Source organism: Cherax quadricarinatus, chromosome 8 (assembly GCF_038502225.1).
Source record: "Cherax quadricarinatus isolate ZL_2023a chromosome 8, ASM3850222v1, whole genome shotgun sequence".
NCBI classification, from domain to species: domain Eukaryota; kingdom Metazoa; phylum Arthropoda; class Malacostraca; order Decapoda; family Parastacidae; genus Cherax; species Cherax quadricarinatus.
Genome location: NC_091299.1, coordinates 40496197 through 40515292, shown reverse-complemented (window position 1 = coordinate 40515292; position 19096 = coordinate 40496197). Strand labels below are relative to the sequence as shown.

Sequence of the window (19096 nt, the reverse complement as noted above, 5' to 3'; positions counted from 1 at the left end):
TTTCACCATCATTCACTCCATCACTGTCTTGCCAGAAGGGTGCTTTACACTACAGTTTTTAAACTGCAACATTAACACCCCTCCTTCAGAGTGCAGGCACTGTACTTCCCATCTCCAGGACTCAAGTCCGGCCTGCCGGTTTCCCTGAACCCCTTCATAAATGTTACTTTGCTCACACTCCAACAGCACGTCAAGTATTAAAAACCATTTGTCTCCATTCACTCCTATCAAACACGCTCACGCATGCCCGCTGGAAGTCCAAGCCCCTTGCACACTAAACCTCCTTTACCCCCTCTCTCCAACCTTTCCTAGGCCGACCCTTACCCCGCCTTCCTTCCACTACAGACTGATACACTCTTGAAATCATTCTGTTTCGCTCCATTCTCTCTACATGTCCGAACCACCTCAACAACCCTTCCTCAGCCCTCTGGACAACAGTTTTGGTAATCCCGCACCTCCTCCTAACTTCCAAACTACGAATTCTCTGCATTATATTCACACCACACATTGCTCTCAGACATGACATCTCCACTGCCTCCAGCCTTCTCCTCGCTGCAACATTCATCACCCATGCTTCACACCCATATAAGAGCGTTGGTAAAACTATACTCTCATACATTCCCCTCTTTGCCTCCAAGGACAAAGTTCTTTGTCTCCACAGACTCCTAAGTGCACCACTCACCCTTTTCCCCTCATCAATTCTATGATTCACCTCATCTTTCATAGACCCATCCGCTGACACGTCCACTCCCAAATATCTGAATACATTCACCTCCTCCATAATCTCTCCCTCCAATCTGATATCCAATCTTTCATCACCTAATCTTTTTGTTATCCTCATAACCTTACTCTTTCCTGCATTCACTTTCAATTTTCTTCTTTTGCACACCCTACCAAATTCATCCACCAATCTCTGCAACTTCTCTTCAGAATCTCCCAAGAGCACAGTGTCATCAGCAAAGAGCAACTGTGACAACTCCCACTTTATGTGTGATTCTTTATCTTTTAACTCCACGCCTCTTGCCAAGACCCTCACATTTACTTCTCTTACAACCCCATCTATAAATATATTAAACAACCACGGTGACATCACACATCCTTGTCTAAGGCCTACTTTTACAGGGAAATAATTTCCCTCTTTCCTACATACTCTAACTTGAGCCTCACTATCCTCGTAAAAAATCTTCACTGCTTCCAGTAACCTACCTCCTACACCATACACCTGCAACATCTGCCACATTGCCCCCTATCCACCCTGTCATACGCCTTTTCCGAATCCATAAATGCCACAAAGACCTCTTTAGCCTTATCTAAATACTGTTCACTTATCGACTTTATATTTGCTCCAGTAGTGTGGCATCCTGAGGTGACGCTCTCGCTGCTACAGAGTGACAATCGTTGCTGTTGATTGACAATTGTTCCAATTTTTCAATTTTATGAAATAGTGATATTCACTTTTATTCAGTAACTTAACGATGCTTTTTTCAGATTGGCTTCAAAATATTATTGAGGATACATTTTATGGGAAGGATAATATCTCATAAGTTGAGTCATAAATGTGGAAACTTGAAATTTTACTGGTAATATTATGTACCAGGAATCATTGGAGAAGGTCGTTTCTGATTTGTTTCAAACTTTACCATCGGTGGGCTTTATTTAAACATATCTCACCTTGAGTAATGTAACTTTCAACATTAAGAATATTGTTTTTCAAGTAATAACGAGATGCCTTTTTTGACTGGCTTCAGACCCAAAATGCGGATATTTCTCAATCTGAATTATTTTTTCACTAATTTTGGACTGTATGGATGCCAATTTGCCCTTTTCTGCCAAAATGATCAAATTTTAATTTAAAAAAATCATCAAATATTTTTTTCCTCACATGATAGTTCAGAAGTTTAAATATATTGTAAATGAGCTTGAAGCCGTCAGTGGAGATTGCTTGATAAAAACAACATCCTAGCGGTTGCAAGGTAAATATTCTTGAGTATTTAAGATGTCGGCATCTTTGGTCTCTTTGAAAGGTCTGAGGTCTGAATTATATTTGGTCTGTGTATGTCCTAATTTATAATTATTATTGCTGTGTAGCCCTTATGGTTTAGCGCTTGTTTTTGATTATAATAATAATTATAATTATTATTTAAGAAATTTGGATTCTAGTGTTCATATGATGAGTTGTGATTGTCTCACTTCGCATATATTATTACCGTCACATGTTCTGCAGTACTGAGCTTAAGGAATGTGGGAATACTTTCTCGGATCAGTCAGTAACCGAAATATATTCGTTCATTATTAATCCTTTCAAGGAAGGTTCCTTGACGTTGTTGAGGGGCTCTTGTTCTAGGGAATTGGATCTGTGCTCCAGTTCCCTGAATTAAGTCTCAATACCTTCCACATCACCCCCAAAGGCGCTGTATAATCGTATGGGTTTAGCGTTCCCCCTGAATTATAATAATAAATATTAATTTATTATTAATATAAAGAAAATAAAGGAAGGAAGAAGAAAGAGGAGACTGAAAAATGAACAGAAGATTGAAAATAAAGATATACATGTATTACACTAAGTGTTATAATGAGCATTTGATCTGCTCCCCATCCCACCATATCTCAAAAAGATAAACTGAAGAACTAATGATTCTATAGGAAAGACGTGTTGCACAAAATACATTCTTCCTAACATTCGCTTGCAACTGAACAAGCGGCATCCAGCATAGTAAAATAGGTCAATGTTAAACGAAGTGAGCCATGAACATCACATTTCATGATGAGTCAGAAAGGCTAAACGGTTCGAAGGCTTCTCCTGCCATCAACGAGGACATATGGTCCTGGCTACTGAGGCTTCTCCTGCCATCAACGAGGACATATGGTCCTGGCTACTGAGGCTTCTCCTGCCATCAACGAGGACATATGGTCCTGGCTACTGAGGCTTCTCCTGCCATCAACGAGGACATATGGTCCTGCCTACTGAGGCTTCTCCTGCCATCAACGAGGACATATGGTCCTGGCTACTGAGGCTTCTCCTGCCATCAACGAGGACATATGGTCCTGGCTACTGAGGCTTCTCGTGCCATCAACGAGGACATATGGTCCTGGCTACTGAGGCTTCTCCTGCCATCAACGACGACATATGGTCCTGGCTACTGAGGCTTCTCCTGCCATCAACGACGACATATGGTCCTGGCTACTGAGGCTTCTCCTGCCATCAACGAGGACATATGGTCCTGCCTACTGAGGCTTCTCCTGCCATCAACGAGGACATATGGTCCTGGCTACTGAGGCTTCTCCTGCCATCAACGAGGACATATGGTCCTGGCTACTGAGGCTTCTCCTGCCATCAACGAGGACATATGGTCCTGGCTACTGAGGCTTCTCGTGCCATCAACGAGGACATATGGTCCTGGCTACTGAGGCTTCTCCTGCCATCAACGAGGACATATGGTCCTGGCTACTGAGGCTTCTCCTGCCATCAACGACGACATATGGTCCTGGCTACTGAGGCTTCTCCTGCCATCAACGAGGACATATGGTCCTGCCTACTGAGGCTTCTCCTGCCATCAACGAGGACATATGGTCCTGGCTACTGAGGCTTCTCCTGCCATCAACGAGGACATATGGTCCTGGCTACTGAGGCTTCTCCTGCCATCAACGAGGACATATGGTCCTGGCTACTGAGGCTTCTCCTGCCATCAACGAGGACATATGGTCCTGGCTACTGAGGCTTCTCCTGCCATCAACGAGGACATATGGTCCTGGCTACTGAGGCTTCTCCTGCCATCAACGACGACATATGGTCCTGGCTACTGAGGCTTCTCCTGCCATCAACGAGGACATATGGTCCTGGCTACTGAGGCTTCTCCTGCCATCAACGAGGACATATGGTCCTGGCTACTGAGGCTTCTCCTGCCATCAACGAGGACATATGGTCCTGGCTACTGAGGCTTCTCCTGCCATCAACGAGGACATATGGTCCTGGCTACTGAGGCTTCTCCTGCCATCAACGAGGACATATGGTCCTGGCTACTGAGGCTTCTCGTGCCATCAACGAGGACATATGGTCCTGGCTACTGAGGCTTTTCCTGCCATCAACGAGGACATATGGTCCTGGCTACTGAGGCTTCTCCTGCCATCAACGAGGACATATGGTCTTGGCTACTGAGGCTTCTCCTGCCATCAACGAGGACATATGGTCTTGGCTACTGAGGCTTCTCCTGCCATCAACGAGGACATATGGTCCTGGCTACTGAGGCTTCTCCTGCCATCAACGAGGACATATGATCCTGGCTACTGAGGCTCCTCCTGCCATCAACGAGGACATATGATCCTGGCTACTGAGGCTTCTCCTGCCATCAACGACGACATATGGTCCTGGCTACTGAGGCTTCTCCTGCCATCAACGAGGACATATGGTCCTGGCTACTGAGGCTTCTCCTGCCATCAACGAAGACATATGGTCCTGGCTACTGAGGCTTCTCCTGCCATCAACGAGGACATATGGTCCTGGCTACTGAGGCTTCTCCTGCCATCAACGAGGACATATGGTCCTGGCTACTGAGGCTTCTCCTGCCATCAACAAGGACATATGGTCGTGGCTACTGAGGCTTCTCCTGCCATCAACGAGGACATATGGTCCTGGCTACTGAGGCTTCTCCTGCCATCAACGAGGACATATGGTCCTGGCTACTGAGGCTTCTCCTGCCATCAACGAGGACATATGGTCCTGGCTACTGAGGCTTCTCCTGCCATCAACGAGGACATATGGTCCTGGCTACTGAGGCTTGTCCTGCCATCAACGAGGACATATGGTCCTGGCTACTGAGGCTTCTCCTGCCATCAACGAGGACATATGGTCCTGGCTACTGAGGCTTCTCCTGCCATCAACGAGGACATATGGTCCTGGCTACTGAGGCTTCTCCTGCCATCAACGAGGACATATGGTCCTGGCTACTGAGGCTTCTCCTGCCATCAACGAGGACATATGGTCCTGGCTACTGAGGCTTCTCCTGCCATCAACGAGGACATATGGTCCTGGCTACTGAGGCTTCTCCTGCCATCAACGAGGACATATGGTCCTGGCTACTGAGGCTTCTCCTGCCATCAACGAGGACATATGATCCTGGCTACTGAGGCTTCTCGTGCCATCAACGAGGACATATGGTCCTGGCTACTGAGGCTTCTCCTGCCATCAACGAGGACATATGGTCCTGGCTACTGAGGCTTCTCCTGCCATCAACGAGGACATATGGTCCTGGCTACTGAGGCTTCTCCTGCCATCAACGAGGACATATGGTCCTGGCTACTGAGGCTTCTCCTGCCATCAACGAGGACATATGGTCCTGGCTACTGAGGCTTCTCCTGCCATCAACGAGGACATATGGTCCTGGCTACTGAGGCTTCTCCTGCCATCAACGAGGACATATGGTCCTGGCTACTGAGGCTTCTCCTGCCATCAACGACGACATATGGTCCTGGCTACTGAGGCTTCTCCTGCCATCAACGAGGACATATGGTCCTGGCTACTGAGGCTTCTCCTGCCATCAACGAGGACATATGGTCCTGGCTACTGAGGCTTCTCCTGCCATCAACGAGGACATATGATCCTGGCTACTGAGGCTTCTCCTGCCATCAACGAGGACATATGGTCCTGGCTACTGAGGCTTCTCCTGCCATCAACGAGGACATATGGTCCTGGCTACTGAGGCTTCTCCTGCCATCAACGAGGACATATGGTCCTGGCTACTGAGGCTTCTCCTGCCATCAACGAGGACATATGATCCTGGCTACTGAGGCTTCTCGTGCCATCAACGAGGACATATGGTCCTGGCTACTGAGGCTTCTCCTGCCATCAACGAGGACATATGGTCCTGGCTACTGAGGCTTCTCCTGCCATCAACGAGGACATATGGTCCTGGCTACTGAGGCTTCTCCTGCCATCAACGAGGACATATGGTCCTGGCTACTGAGGCTTCTCCTGCCATCAACGAGGACATATGGTCCTGGCTACTGAGGCTTCTCCTGCCATCAACGAGGACATATGGTCCTGGCTACTGAGGCTTCTCCTGCCATCAACGAGGACATATGGTCCTGGCTACTGAGGCTTCTCCTGCCATCAACGAGGACATATGGTCCTGGCTACTGAGGCTTCTCCTGCCATCAACGAGGACATATGGTCCTGGCTACTGAGGCTTCTCCTGCCATCAACGAGGACATATGGTCCTGGCTACTGAGGCTTCTCCTGCCATCAACGAGGACATATGGTCCTGGCTACTGAGGCTTCTCCTGCCATCAACGAGGACATATGATCCTGGCTACTGAGGCTTCTCCTGCCATCAACGAGGACATATGGTCCTGGCTACTGAGGCTTCTCCTGCCATCAACGAGGACATATGGTCCTGGCTACTGAGGCTTCTCCTGCCATCAACGAGGACATATGGTCCTGGCTACTGAGGCTTCTCCTGCCATCAACGAGGACATATGGTCCTGGCTACTGAGGCTTCTCCTGCCATCAACGAGGACATATGGTCCTGGCTACTGAGGCTTCTCCTGCCATCAACGAGGACATATGGTCCTGGCTACTGAGGCTTCTCCTGCCATCAACGAGGACATATGATCCTGGCTACTGAGGCTTCTCCTGCCATCAACGAGGACATATGATCCTGGCTACTGAGGCTTCTCCTGCCATCAACGAGGACATATGGTCCTGGCTACTGAGGCTTCTCCTGCCATCAACGAGGACATATGATCCTGGCTACTGAGGCTTCTCCTGCCATCAACGAGGACATATGGTCCTGGCTACTAAGGCTTCTCCTGCCATCAACGAGGACATATGGTCCTTTCTACTGAGGCTTCTCCTGCCATCAACGAGGACATATGGTCCTGGCTACTAAGGCTTCTCCTGCCATCAACGAGGACATATGGTCCTGGCTACTGAGGCTTCTCCTGCCATCAACGAGGACATATGGTCCTGGCTACTGAGGCTTCTCCTGCCATCAACGAGGACATATGGTCCTGGCTACTGAGGCTTCTCCTGCCATCAACGAGGACATATGGTCCTGGCTACTGAGGCTTCTCCTGCCATCAACGAGGACACATGGTCCTGGCTACTGAGGCTTCTCCTGCCATCAACGAGGACATATGGTCCTGGCTACTGAGGCTTCTCCTGCCATCAACGAGGACATATGGTCCTGGCTACTGAGGCTTCTCCTGCCATCAACGAGGACATATGGTCCTGGCTACTGAGGCTTCTCCTGCCATCAACGAGGACATATGGTCCTGGCTACTGAGGCTTCTCCTGCCATCAACGAGGACATATGGTCCTGGCTACTGACAAGAAGCTAGTTAAAACTCCAGCAAAGCAAAAAATAGAAAATAAAAAATGCAGCCTTCCCCTCCAGACCATTCAGACGACTTCCTCGGAACAACTCTGCTGCCACAACTATTCGAGCATATAAAAGGAGTATGAAAGACGAGCTACTGAAAATTACCGTAAACGAGATGTGACAATAATGAACTCACTTAATGTTACCCAAGTGAAGAGGAAGCAGTTCTTTCTATTGTGAACGAAACATAGAGGACCGAATTAATTACGTCTGGGAAGCAAAACGGGGGAGTTAAAACCTCTCCAGAGAAGATTTTTTAGTGCCAGGAAGGAAAAAACAGACAGGCAAGAAATGAGAGAAGTCCTACACCAACTGAAAACACTTCTGAAGTGGAGGGGCAGTCACTGGCCTCCACTCCAAAATAACAGATATTAATGCTAGCAAACAAAGCCTCCCTAAATTCTGTCAATAAAATGACATTTATCTTTGCAAACATTTTTTTTTTTTTTTTTTTTTTTATCACACCGGCCGATTCCCACCAAGGCAGGGTGGCCCGAAAAAGAAAAACTTTCACCATCATTCACTCCATCACTGTCTTGCCAGAAGGGTGCTTTACACTACAGTTTTTAAACTGCAACATTAACACCCCTCCTTCAGAGTGCAGGCACTGTACTTCCCATCTCCAGGACTCAAGTCCGGCCTGCCGGTTTCCCTGAATCCCTTCATAAATGTTACTTTGCTCACACTCCAACAGCACGTCAAGTATTAAAAACCATTTGTCTCCATTCACTCCTATCAAACACGCTCAAGCATGCCTGCTGGAAGTCCAAGCCCCTCGCACACAAAACCTCCTTTACCCCCTCCCTCCAACCCTTCCTAGGCCGACCCCTACCCCGCCTTCCTTCCACTACAGACTGATACACTCTTGAAGTCATTCTGTTTCGCTCCATTCTCTCTACATGTCCGAACCACCTCAACAACCCTTCCTCAGCCCTCTGGACAACAGTTTTGGTAATCCCGCACCTCCTCCTAACTTCCAAACTACGAATTCTCTGCATTATATTCACACCACACATTGCCCTCAGACATGACATCTCCACTGCCTCCAGCCTTCTCCTCGCTGCAACATTCATCACCCACGCTTCACACCCATATAAGAGCGTTGGTAAAACTATACTCTCATACATTCCCCTCTTTGCCTCCAAGGACAAAGTTCTTTGTCTCCACAGACTCCTAAGTGCACCACTCACTCTTTTTCCCTCATCAATTCTATGATTCACCTCATCTTTCATAGACCCATCCGCTGACACGTCCACTCCCAAATATCTGAATACGTTCACCTCCTCCATACTCTCTCCCTCCAATCTGATATTCAATCTTTCATCACCTAATCTTTTTGTTATCCTCATAACCTTACTCTTTCCTGTATTCACCTTTAATTTTCTTCTTTTGCACACCCTACCAAATTCATCCACCAATCTCTGCAACTTCTCTTCAGAATCTCCCAAGAGCACAGTGTCATCAGCAAAGAGCAGCTGTGACAACTCCCACTTTGTGTGTGATTCTTTATCTTTTAACTCCACGCCTCTTGCCAAGACCCTCGCATTTACTTCTCTTACAACCCCATCTATAAATATATTAAACAACCACGGTGACATCACACATCCTTGTCTAAGGCCTACTTTTACTGGGAAAAAATTTCCCTCTTTCCTACATACTCTAACTTGAGCCTCACTATCCTCGTAAAAACTCTTCACTGCTTTCAGTAACCTACCTCCTACACCATACACTTGCAACATCTGCCACATTGCCCCCGTATCCACCCTGTCATACGCCTTTTCCAAATCCATAAATGCCACAAAGACCTCTTTAGCCTTATCTAAATACTGTTCACTTATATGTTTCACTGTAAACACCTGGTCCACACACCCCCTACCTTTCCTAAAGCCTCCTTGTTCATCTGCTATCCTATTCTCCGTCTTACTCTTAATTCTTTCAATTATAACTCTACCATACACTTTACCAGGTACACTCAACAGACTTATCCCCCTATAATTTTTGCACTCTCTTTTATCCCCTTTGCCTTTATACAAAGGAACTATGCATGCTCTCTGCCAATCCCTAGGTACCTTACCCTCTTCCATACATTTATTAAACAATTGCACCAACCACTCCAAAACTATATCCCCACCTGCTTTTAACATTTCTATCTTTATCCCATCAATCCCGGCTGCCTTACCCCCTTTCATTTTACCTACTGCCTCACGAACTTCCCCCACACTCACAACTGGCTCTTCCTCACTCCTACAAGATGTTATTCCTCCTTGCCCTATACACGAAATCACAGCTTCCCTATCTTCATCAACATTTAACAATTCCTCAAAATATTCCTTCCATCTTCCCAATACCTCTAACTCTCCATTTAATAACTCTCCTCTCCTATTTTTAACTGACAAATCCATTTGTTCTCTAGGCTTTCTTAACTTGTTAATCTCACTCCAAAACTTTTTCTTATTTTCAACAAAATTTGTTGATAACATCTCACCCACTCTCTCATTTGCTCTCTTTTTACATTGCTTCATAGAGGGTCTAAAGTCATCAACAAACAACAAAATACCTTTCATCAAGGGACTGCTGATGGAGTCAAATGCAGTGTATGTGGCTTTCACAAAGACATACATAAAGGGGATTACCAATAGATCCCTGGCTGTCTTCAAGAAGGCACTGGACAGGCACCTAAAGTCAGTACCTGATCAGCTGGGCTGTGTTTCGTACTTCGGTTTACGTGCGGCCAGCTGTAACAGTGTGAGTGATCAGGCCCTGTTCTACTACAAGGCCTGGTCACAGACCGGCCCGCTGGGGCGTTAATCTCCAAAAACCCTCTCCAGGTATACTCCAGGAATACTGAAATCCAAATACGACTCTGTGTTTAGCGAGCCACTATTCAGTCTAAAGACCGACAATCCAAATTATTTTTTCATGAATGAGCCTCAAAATTCCGTCAGTGTATTACAGATTTCCGAAATTACCCTAACTCCGATAGACTTTGAGAAAACCATTGACAACATGCCCATGCACTTAGCCCCAGGCCCAGACTCGTGGAACTCGGTGTTCATTAAGAGCTGCAGGAAATGCTCTTCATAATTAGGAACTTTCTACACTGTAGTATGTCATTAATGTCAGCTAGGCCTGTATACCTTGTACATGTACTTGTAGAAATAAAGATATATCTTCGAATCAGGCTAGAATTACAGTAATTACCATAGCTCCAGTTATAAAACTCTGAAAATTTGCATTCTACAGGCGTGAGTCTTTCTTCAGTTCCTCCTTTTCTTAACAATCTAATTTTAAATTAGGTTCAGCTTCCCTTCTAAACGGGTACAAGGATACTGAGTTATGATGAAAACCACGAGTTAGTCGTTTAGAAGATCCAACGATGCTTACGTATGTATACACTATTTGTATGATTTAAAAAGACACGTAAGTAAACACTATGGCATATTTATTAGGAAACGTTTCATCAAGGTCCCAGGTCTGAAACGTTTTCTAATAAATGTCATAGTGTTTGCTTACGTGTCTTTCTAAACCAACTTGTCGGTATTTATTATCGAGGTTTATACCACACTATTTGTATATAAATACATAATAAACAAGGAATGTATGCGAGTGTATTTTTGTTATCTGCAACAACTGCGCTGCTTCCTATATCTTCAACAAGTAAGAGAAAGGTGAGACCCGCTGCACCTACCCTCATTCTTCAGCAGGACTATGGGTAGGTCTGTGTGCCGTTGCTCACCTGCGTTGCCATGGTAATTGCCGAGGCTGTTCAGTGTGTACATGGAGTCTCTGTTGATCACCACACTGCCGTAAGTGGCATGCAGCATGTTATTACTCGTGTCCATCATCACTATCTGTTGAGGGTGGATGCTGTGCATGAAAAGCGGAAATGCATGGGAGACTTGGGAATAGGTAGTAATGCTGGTAACAGGAGGTAGGTCAATCTAGGAAGATGGTTTAGGTATATGAATAACGCTTTCACTGCATAGGTCATTCAAACTACTAAATTAAGTGCTCTTATACCAAGTTAAAATAATCAGAATAAGATAAAAATCCCATTAAAATATTATTGCTAAATGACTCTTCTGAAAAATTCCCTCAGGTTTCCAGAAGCATCCCAGTAGTTACGAAAACTATGAAAGCAAAAAGGCCTAAGCCGTAGGCAAACTCTTAAAATGTGTTCCACAGTCAAAATACCTGGAAACCGACATTTGTAACGTAGACAGAGACATAGTGACTCCTGATTATATGTACTGCAGAATAATATTTAGCAGAGGAAAACTCCTTTGTTTCCAGCCTCTCTCGTTTTGTTTTGTCTACCTCCCTTCTCTTTGTTCTCTTTTTCTCGAAATAAATAAATATACTCATTTAATTTTAAGAATCCAAAACGTAGCTATTGACTGTTTTAAACACAATCTATTCACTCAACACTATTATTAATTTAATGTGTACATACTGACAGTACTAGCACGATATTCAGTTGTGACAGCTGCCAACACATTTACTTGCTTGCGATAAGTGAAAGTACAATCTATTGACAATATTTATTTCCAGCCACAGTAGTGTGACTTTTCTCTCTTGGATAAAATTTAAATAAATTATAATCATCTTTATTATACAAAATCGTGAGAAATAAATATCTAAAATAACATACCTTCATAACAAGAGGTCGTACTGTATTATTGTTCCAGTTGAGAGCTACCAGGTACTCGAGTCCTGCAGAACAAACACACTCGTATTTAACACAGTCTTTCATCAGACTTATGAATGATGTAATGATATGGCATAAGCATTATAACTTGCTTAAATAAGCTATGTTCCAAGGTTCTGTTTGTGGCCACTAAATACACATTTTGGAAGGAACGAATGGATTTCTTGGTTAAAAATAGGAGAGGAGAGTTATTAAATGGAGAGTTAGAGGTATCGGGAAGATGGAGGGAATATTTTGACGAATTTTTAAATGTTGATGAAGATAGGGAAGCTGTGATTTCGTATATAGAGCAAGGAAGAATAACATCTTGTAAGAGCGAGGAAGAACCAATTGTGAGTGTGTGGGAAGTGCGTGAAGCAGTGAGTAGAATGAAAGGGGGTAAGGCAGCAGGGATTGATAGGATAAAGATAGAAATGTTAAAAGCAGGTGGGGATATAGTTATGGAGTGGTTGGCGTTTTAATTTAATAAATGTATGGAAGAAGGTAAGGTACCTAGAGATTGGCAGAGACCATGCATAGTTCCTTTGTATAAAGGCAAAGGGGACAAAAGAGAGTGCAAAAACTATTGGGGAATAAGTCTGTTGAGTTTACCTGGTAAAGTGAATCGTAGAGTTATTACTGAAAGAATTAAGACTAAGATGGAGAGCAGGATAGCAGATGAACAAGGTGGGGTGTAGACCAAGTGTTTACAGTGAAACATATAGGTGAACAGTATTTAGATAAGGGAAAAAGAGGTTTTTGTGGCATTTATGGATTTGGAAAATGTGTATGATAGGATGGATAGGGGGGCAATGTGGCAAGTGTTGCAAATGTATGGAATAGGAGGTAGGTTATTGAAAACAGTGAAGAGTCTTTACGAGGATAGTGAGGCTCAGGTTAGAGTATGTAGGAGAGAGGAAGATTATTTCCAAGTAAAACTAGTCCTTAGACAAGGATGTGTGATGTCACCGTGGTTGTTCAATATATTTATAGATGGAGTTGTCAGAGAAATGAATGATCGGGTGTTGGCAAGAGGTGTGGGGTTAAAAGATAAAGAATCTAACACAAAGTGGGAGTTGTCACAGTTGCTTTTTGCTGATGACACTGTACCCTTGGGAGATTCTGAAAAGAAGTTGCAGAGGTTTGTTGATGAGTTGGGTAGGGTATGTTAAAGAAGGAAATTAAAAGTGAATATAGGAAATAGTAAGGTAATGAGGATAACAAAAAAAAAATTAGGTAACGGCAGATTGGATATCAGATTGGACGGAAAGAGTATGGAGGAGGTGAATGTATTCAGATATTTGGGAGTGGACGTGTCAGCAGATGAGTCTATGAAAGATGAGGTGAATCATAGAATTGACGACGGGAAGTCGTCAAAGAACTTTATCCATGAAAGCAAAGAGGGGAATGTATGAGAGTATAGTTATACTAACTCTCTTGTATGGGTGTGAGGCATGGGTACCTTGAGTTTACCTGGAGAAGGCTTCGGGGGTCAACGCCCCCGCTGCTCGGTCTGAGACCAGGCCTCATGGTGGATTAATTTCTGATCAACCAGGGTCAACTTGGGCGGTAAATGTTGTAACAAGGAGAAGGCTGGAGGCAGTGGAGATGTCATGTCTGAGGGCTGTGTTGTGTGAATATAATGCAAAGAATCCGTAGTTTGGTGATTAGGAGGAAGTGCAGGATTACCAAATCTATTATCCAGAGGGCTGAAGAGGGGTTATTGAGATGGTTTGGACATGTAGAGAGGGAAGAACGAAATACAATGACTTCGAGAGTGTATAAATCTGTAGTGGAGGGAAAGCGGAGTAGGGGTCGGCCTAAGAATGGTTGGAGGGAGGGGGTAAAGGAAGGAGGTTTTGTGTGCGAGGGGCTTGGACTTCCAGCCAGCATGCGTGAGTGTGTTAGATAGGAGCAAATGGAGACAAATTTTTTTTTAGGACTTGACGTGCTGTTGGAGTGTAAGGAAGGTGACATTTATGAAGGGATTCAGGGAAACCGGCAGACCGGGTTTGAGTCCTGGAGAAGGGAAGAACAGTGTCTGCACTCTGAAGGAGGGGTGTCAATGTTGCAGTTTTGTAACTGTAGTGTAAGCGCGGCTCTGGCAAGACAGTGATGGAGTGAATGATGAAAGTTTCTGTTTTTTGGGCCATCCTGCCTTGGTGGGAAACGGCCGATGTGTTAATAATAAATAAAAATAAATTCTGTCAAAGGCACACAAATAGACAGACAGACAGACAGACAGACAGACAGACAGACAGACAGACAGACAGACAATCAGACAGAGAGTCAGTCAGTCAGTCAGTCAGTCAGTCAGTCAGTCTCTCTCCCCAGAGTGTAAGAACTACTGCTTAAGGATGTTCATTACTTTAACGATAAAAAACATTGTGAGATTCCTTGTTTCGAATGCTGGATGAGATTAATGATTAACCAACGAGGTATAATTCACCGTATCAATATCTGAATTGGGTGGTACTTTTTTCTGGAAAGGTGTAAGAAATTCTCCTGGATTTTTTTAAGAGATCCCTGATTCCCATATAAACAATACATGGAACATAAAAAAACACAAAAAGTTAAAGTATGGGGAACTAACATATGCTGAAGTTCTTTTTAGCATAACAAATGAAGTCAATTAACACACCTGAAACACAAGTAATCAATAGATTGTCAAAGAATCTGTCCTGAAATCAATAATTTTTTGGCCCTGAAAATGTTCAATTTTGTCCTCAGTTTTTAACGTAAAAACATTAAATTCCGTTTAAGGGAATGTTGTCTCTACCAGACCTTCCGCCTCATATGTAAATATTCCATAACTCTAACCCCATAGCTACTTCAGTTCACAAAAGAGGCATAAAACATATACTTTAAATTTCTCAAGAGGCAGAAGAGCAGCAGCACAGATATCTCAAAGAAAACCAGGAGCAACAACTCAACCTTCCCAAGAGGTCAGGGAACCAGAATACCTTAATGAGGTTCACCTACCTACCTAAATTTATCAAACTTCAACTTACATTAAAATGAGTTTTCATTATTTTTCAGTTATCCTCTTATAGGTTTATTCAGCGTTTAATGGTCTACAGAATATGTAATACAGCCGACATACTTTCTATTGCTTTATGAAAACCATCACAGTAGAACTGTCATGTGCATTTTTACCTCAAAGGAATAATAGGCTATTATCTTTTAAATTTCAATAGGCCTGTGAAAAGTAAGTTTGCATCATTTCTCCAGTCTCTTTTTTGTAGTTATATTTAGGAATAAGTTTATTTTTTGTAAAAAAAAAGAAAAAAAAAAACGCCTTCACAGGGTGGGCATAACTACATATAATAAACTGTTCGGGGGTTTATTAAAAATTGGCAGATTAACACCAATTCAGTAACTATCATCTATTTTTTTTGAGTAAGACAGACCTGAGTTGAAAACTTTAACTCTTAGGTAGAGGTATTTTCAAGTTATCGGTTAGAAACTAAGATCAAAATCGATTCAAAATGTTGGCAAATTAGAATCAGTACAGCCAAAAAACATTTTAACTCTCCCGTTAAGTATGATATGCCAGTCTGCAGCACATTACAAGAGGTTTTCTGTGGCTGTTACATAAAAATCAATATCCCAATTTGATTATTATAATAGACACTGCACTTTACACATCCCAAAAACAATGCAATGTTTTATTTGAGCAATATAAATAAGAGCTGAAAGTTTAATCGGATTTTTTTCTTTTTATTGCATGGAAACTGCTGAACTATTTTCCCATAAAAAATAAGCAGTTTGGTATTGATGAAGCTCAACGACAATCATATCTTTCTTTGTAATAAGAGACATCAATGTTAAAGATATTAAGTAGACCAAAAGAAAAGTTCTCAAGTTATTTTGGAGAAATCTTGAAGGGAGAATAAATAAATAATTCTGACAACCACTATAATTATTCGTTTTAGGAATATCTAATTCTCTCATAGACATTACAAACAAGTTTGTACCCAACCCGTTATTTTTTTCACCTGGCGGGGGTGCGAGTGAGTCAAGGGAGCACCTACCAATAAAATACGAGTGGTTGGCGTCGAGCAGAGGTTGGCCGTAACCCTGAGTGTAGCCTCCTATGTCTAACTTCAGGTCGTTAGGAGACTGGATGGAGTGCCACAGGACCAGTGTCCACCCTCCTTCATAGCTTCCTGGTTCGCTGCCCATGTCACACATCACCTGATTGAGAATATAACTTGGTAGTGTGTTTCACACCTAACAGACGTAGGATCAAGCCTCAACATCAACTAAATGACCCACACACGTTAAGCATTTCACATAAACATAATAAAAATTAAAATAATACTGTTGCGAACTCAGGTAAATGTATCGATGTAGCCAGAGACAATGTTAAGGTAGATATCGTATTCAGATAAGTAGAGAGCGAGTGCTAATGTCTTGTATATACTTATTATAACGTAAGACAAATTACACAAGAGCAACTAATGAGACATTTATTACGGCTCCGTTTCGCTCATCAGGAGCTTTATCAAGCTAATAAAAACCATATGTGTACACAGACGGTACATAAAATGAACATGGCAAGACATAGCTAAGTCAATAATAATAAGAAGGAGGAGGAAGAGAAAAGAAGAAGACGAAGAAAGCAAGAAAAAGAAGTAGAAGAAGAGAAAACAGTAGAAGTAATTTGTTCATTGTTTGAATGAATATTTGTGCTAATATTTCAAAGATGACGAAGCTGCTTTTATTTTGTGCGGATATGTTTGAAACAAATTATAATTGCAGACTTTCTTCCATTTCATGAAGTGGTTGGTGGTGTTTCAGGCTGTTGCATCTGCAAGTGTAGATGTGTTCATTCACATGTTGCATCTGCAAGTGTTGATGTGTTCATTCACATGTTGCATCTGCAAGTGTTGATGTGTTCATTCACATGTTGCATCTGCAAGTGTAGATGTGTTCATTCACATGTTGCATCTGCAAGTGTTGATGTGTTCATTCACATGTTGCATCTGCAAGTGTTGATGTGTTCATTCACATGTTGCATCTGCAAGTGTTGATGTGTTCATTCACAAGTTGCATCTGCAAGTGTTGATGTGTTCATTCACATGTTGCATCTGCAAGTGTAGATGTGTTCATTCACATGTTGCATCTGCAAGTGTTGATGTGTTCATTCACATGTTGCATCTGCAAGTGTTGATGTGTTCATTCACATGTTGCATCTGCAAGTGTTGATGTGTTCATTCACATGTTGCATCTGCAAGTGTTGATGTGTTCATTCACATGTTGCATCTGCAAGTGTTGATGTGTTCATTCACATGTTGCATCTGCAAGTGTTGATGTGTTCATTCACATGTGTTCCTTTCCTTATCTTTATGCTCTTTCTCAGAGGAATATATCCTTTCCCAGTCTGTACTTGAGATAATATAAACCTCTGCATGGGTTGGTATTGGTGACGTTCTTGATGGCTAAAAATGACAAAATAAATTGTGGAAAAGCAAAGCTGAATAGGGAAAGTGTGCAGAAAAAGAAACATCTTAACAATTTTTGTACTAATAGTCGAAGTGCCAGTAATATAATTAATAACCTACGTTTAGTTGCATGGTCGGGAAAAATTGATGTTATTGCAATAACTGAAGTATGGTTTAATTTAAAGAATCGGGACATAATTGTCGAGTGCCACATTCAAAGGTTTAAGTTATACCATGTTGATAAAAATAACGGGAAGAGGAGTGGGGGAGTGTTATATGTCTGAGATAACTTAATGCTCATAAATTCCTCTGAGAAGGAGGTCTCACTGTGACTCTCGTTACGATCAGTTAGAGGCTCTTATCACTTATATTCCTCTCCATGTTTTAAATTCGGGTAATCCCACTCAGTTTGACTCTCGTACTCAAACTCTTTATTGCACAAATCTCTCAATTTTCTCCTTAATTGCACTCGACTTTATCTGGTCTGTGCTCCATGATTTAGATGACAGTGATCATTTTCCTATCGTAATTCTCATACGTATTCATGACCTCCTCGTAGCCCACGCTGACAGTTTGAACGGGCGAATTGGGTTCTTAATTCAAGTTAAACTGTTCTTAGTAAGAATCTTCTCCTTTGCTCTTTGCTCTTAACTGTTGAGCTGCTACAATTATCTTTGTCCTCGATTTTAACCTCAGCTACGAATACAGTAACTCACTTGTTTGCGGGATTATGTTTTTACCGTCACTTCGGCTTCTTCTATGAGTGCAGTTTTGGAAAAAAGTTCGAAAATTGAGCGGCAAGTACTCTCCAGATTTAGCTCCCATTCATAGGGTTGCCTGAGTCAGCATTACGAGCCCTGTTGATAAATTAGACACATGTGCAACTCTTGGGTATCTTTATTGAGGAAACGTTTCGCCGCACAGTGGCTTCATCAGTCCATACAAAGGGAATTCTTCGCTTGCCTAACCCTTGGGCACGATCTACTTCCACATTGAACAAATGTGACACCACTTACTACTGCTGCACGTCTCCTGCCTACGGTTTATAAGCTCCTTCTCCGCACATATACCGTATTCTATTCAAGATTGATGGACTGACCACATCGACTCAAGGTTGAGGGACTGATTACCTCATTCTCCTCCTGTTCTTCAAGATTCTCCTTTGTATGGATTGATGAAGCCACTGTGTGGCGAAACGTTTCCTCAATAAAGATACCCAAGAGTTGCACATGTGTCTAATTTATCAACGTGTCGGTTCTCTGAACCATTCATCTACAATTACGAGCCCTATTGAAGTTGCCACAAAAATAGGAAATCATCTTGTCTGTATCTTTCAGGGGCACCATTTATGCCCCTTGTTTCCTTTCTCCAAATCTGCCTTTAAGACTTTTCTTCTAGCAGGGAAGTGTCTTATAATTTTCCATTTCAATCTTCTAAAACTGGAGTTAACAATTTCTGCTTGCCGATCGTCTGCAGCTGTACGTGATGGCATTCATATTCATATGCTTCAGCATTTACGTCTGTCAGCCCTAGTAGTCCTCTTAACGAGCCGTTGTTCTGCCTTTTTATAGACCGGGTACTTCGGG

The 19096-nt window shown here is 43.0% G+C and overlaps 1 protein-coding gene across 1 annotated transcript in view; it reads right to left on the bottom strand.

Annotated features, from left to right (window-relative positions):
* LOC138852390 (uncharacterized) overlaps positions 1 to 19096 on the bottom strand; it is a 262953-nt gene that overhangs the window by 201559 nt on the left and 42298 nt on the right. Inside the window, exons 6-9 of the mRNA XM_070082742.1 lie at positions 17456 to 17507; positions 16098 to 16260; positions 12024 to 12089; positions 11113 to 11223 (exon numbers count right to left, since the gene is read on the bottom strand). Of these exons, the coding sequence (XP_069938843.1) occupies positions 11113 to 11223; positions 12024 to 12089; positions 16098 to 16260; positions 17456 to 17507 (392 nt within the window). The remainder of the gene's footprint in view (positions 1 to 11112; positions 11224 to 12023; positions 12090 to 16097; positions 16261 to 17455; positions 17508 to 19096) is intronic.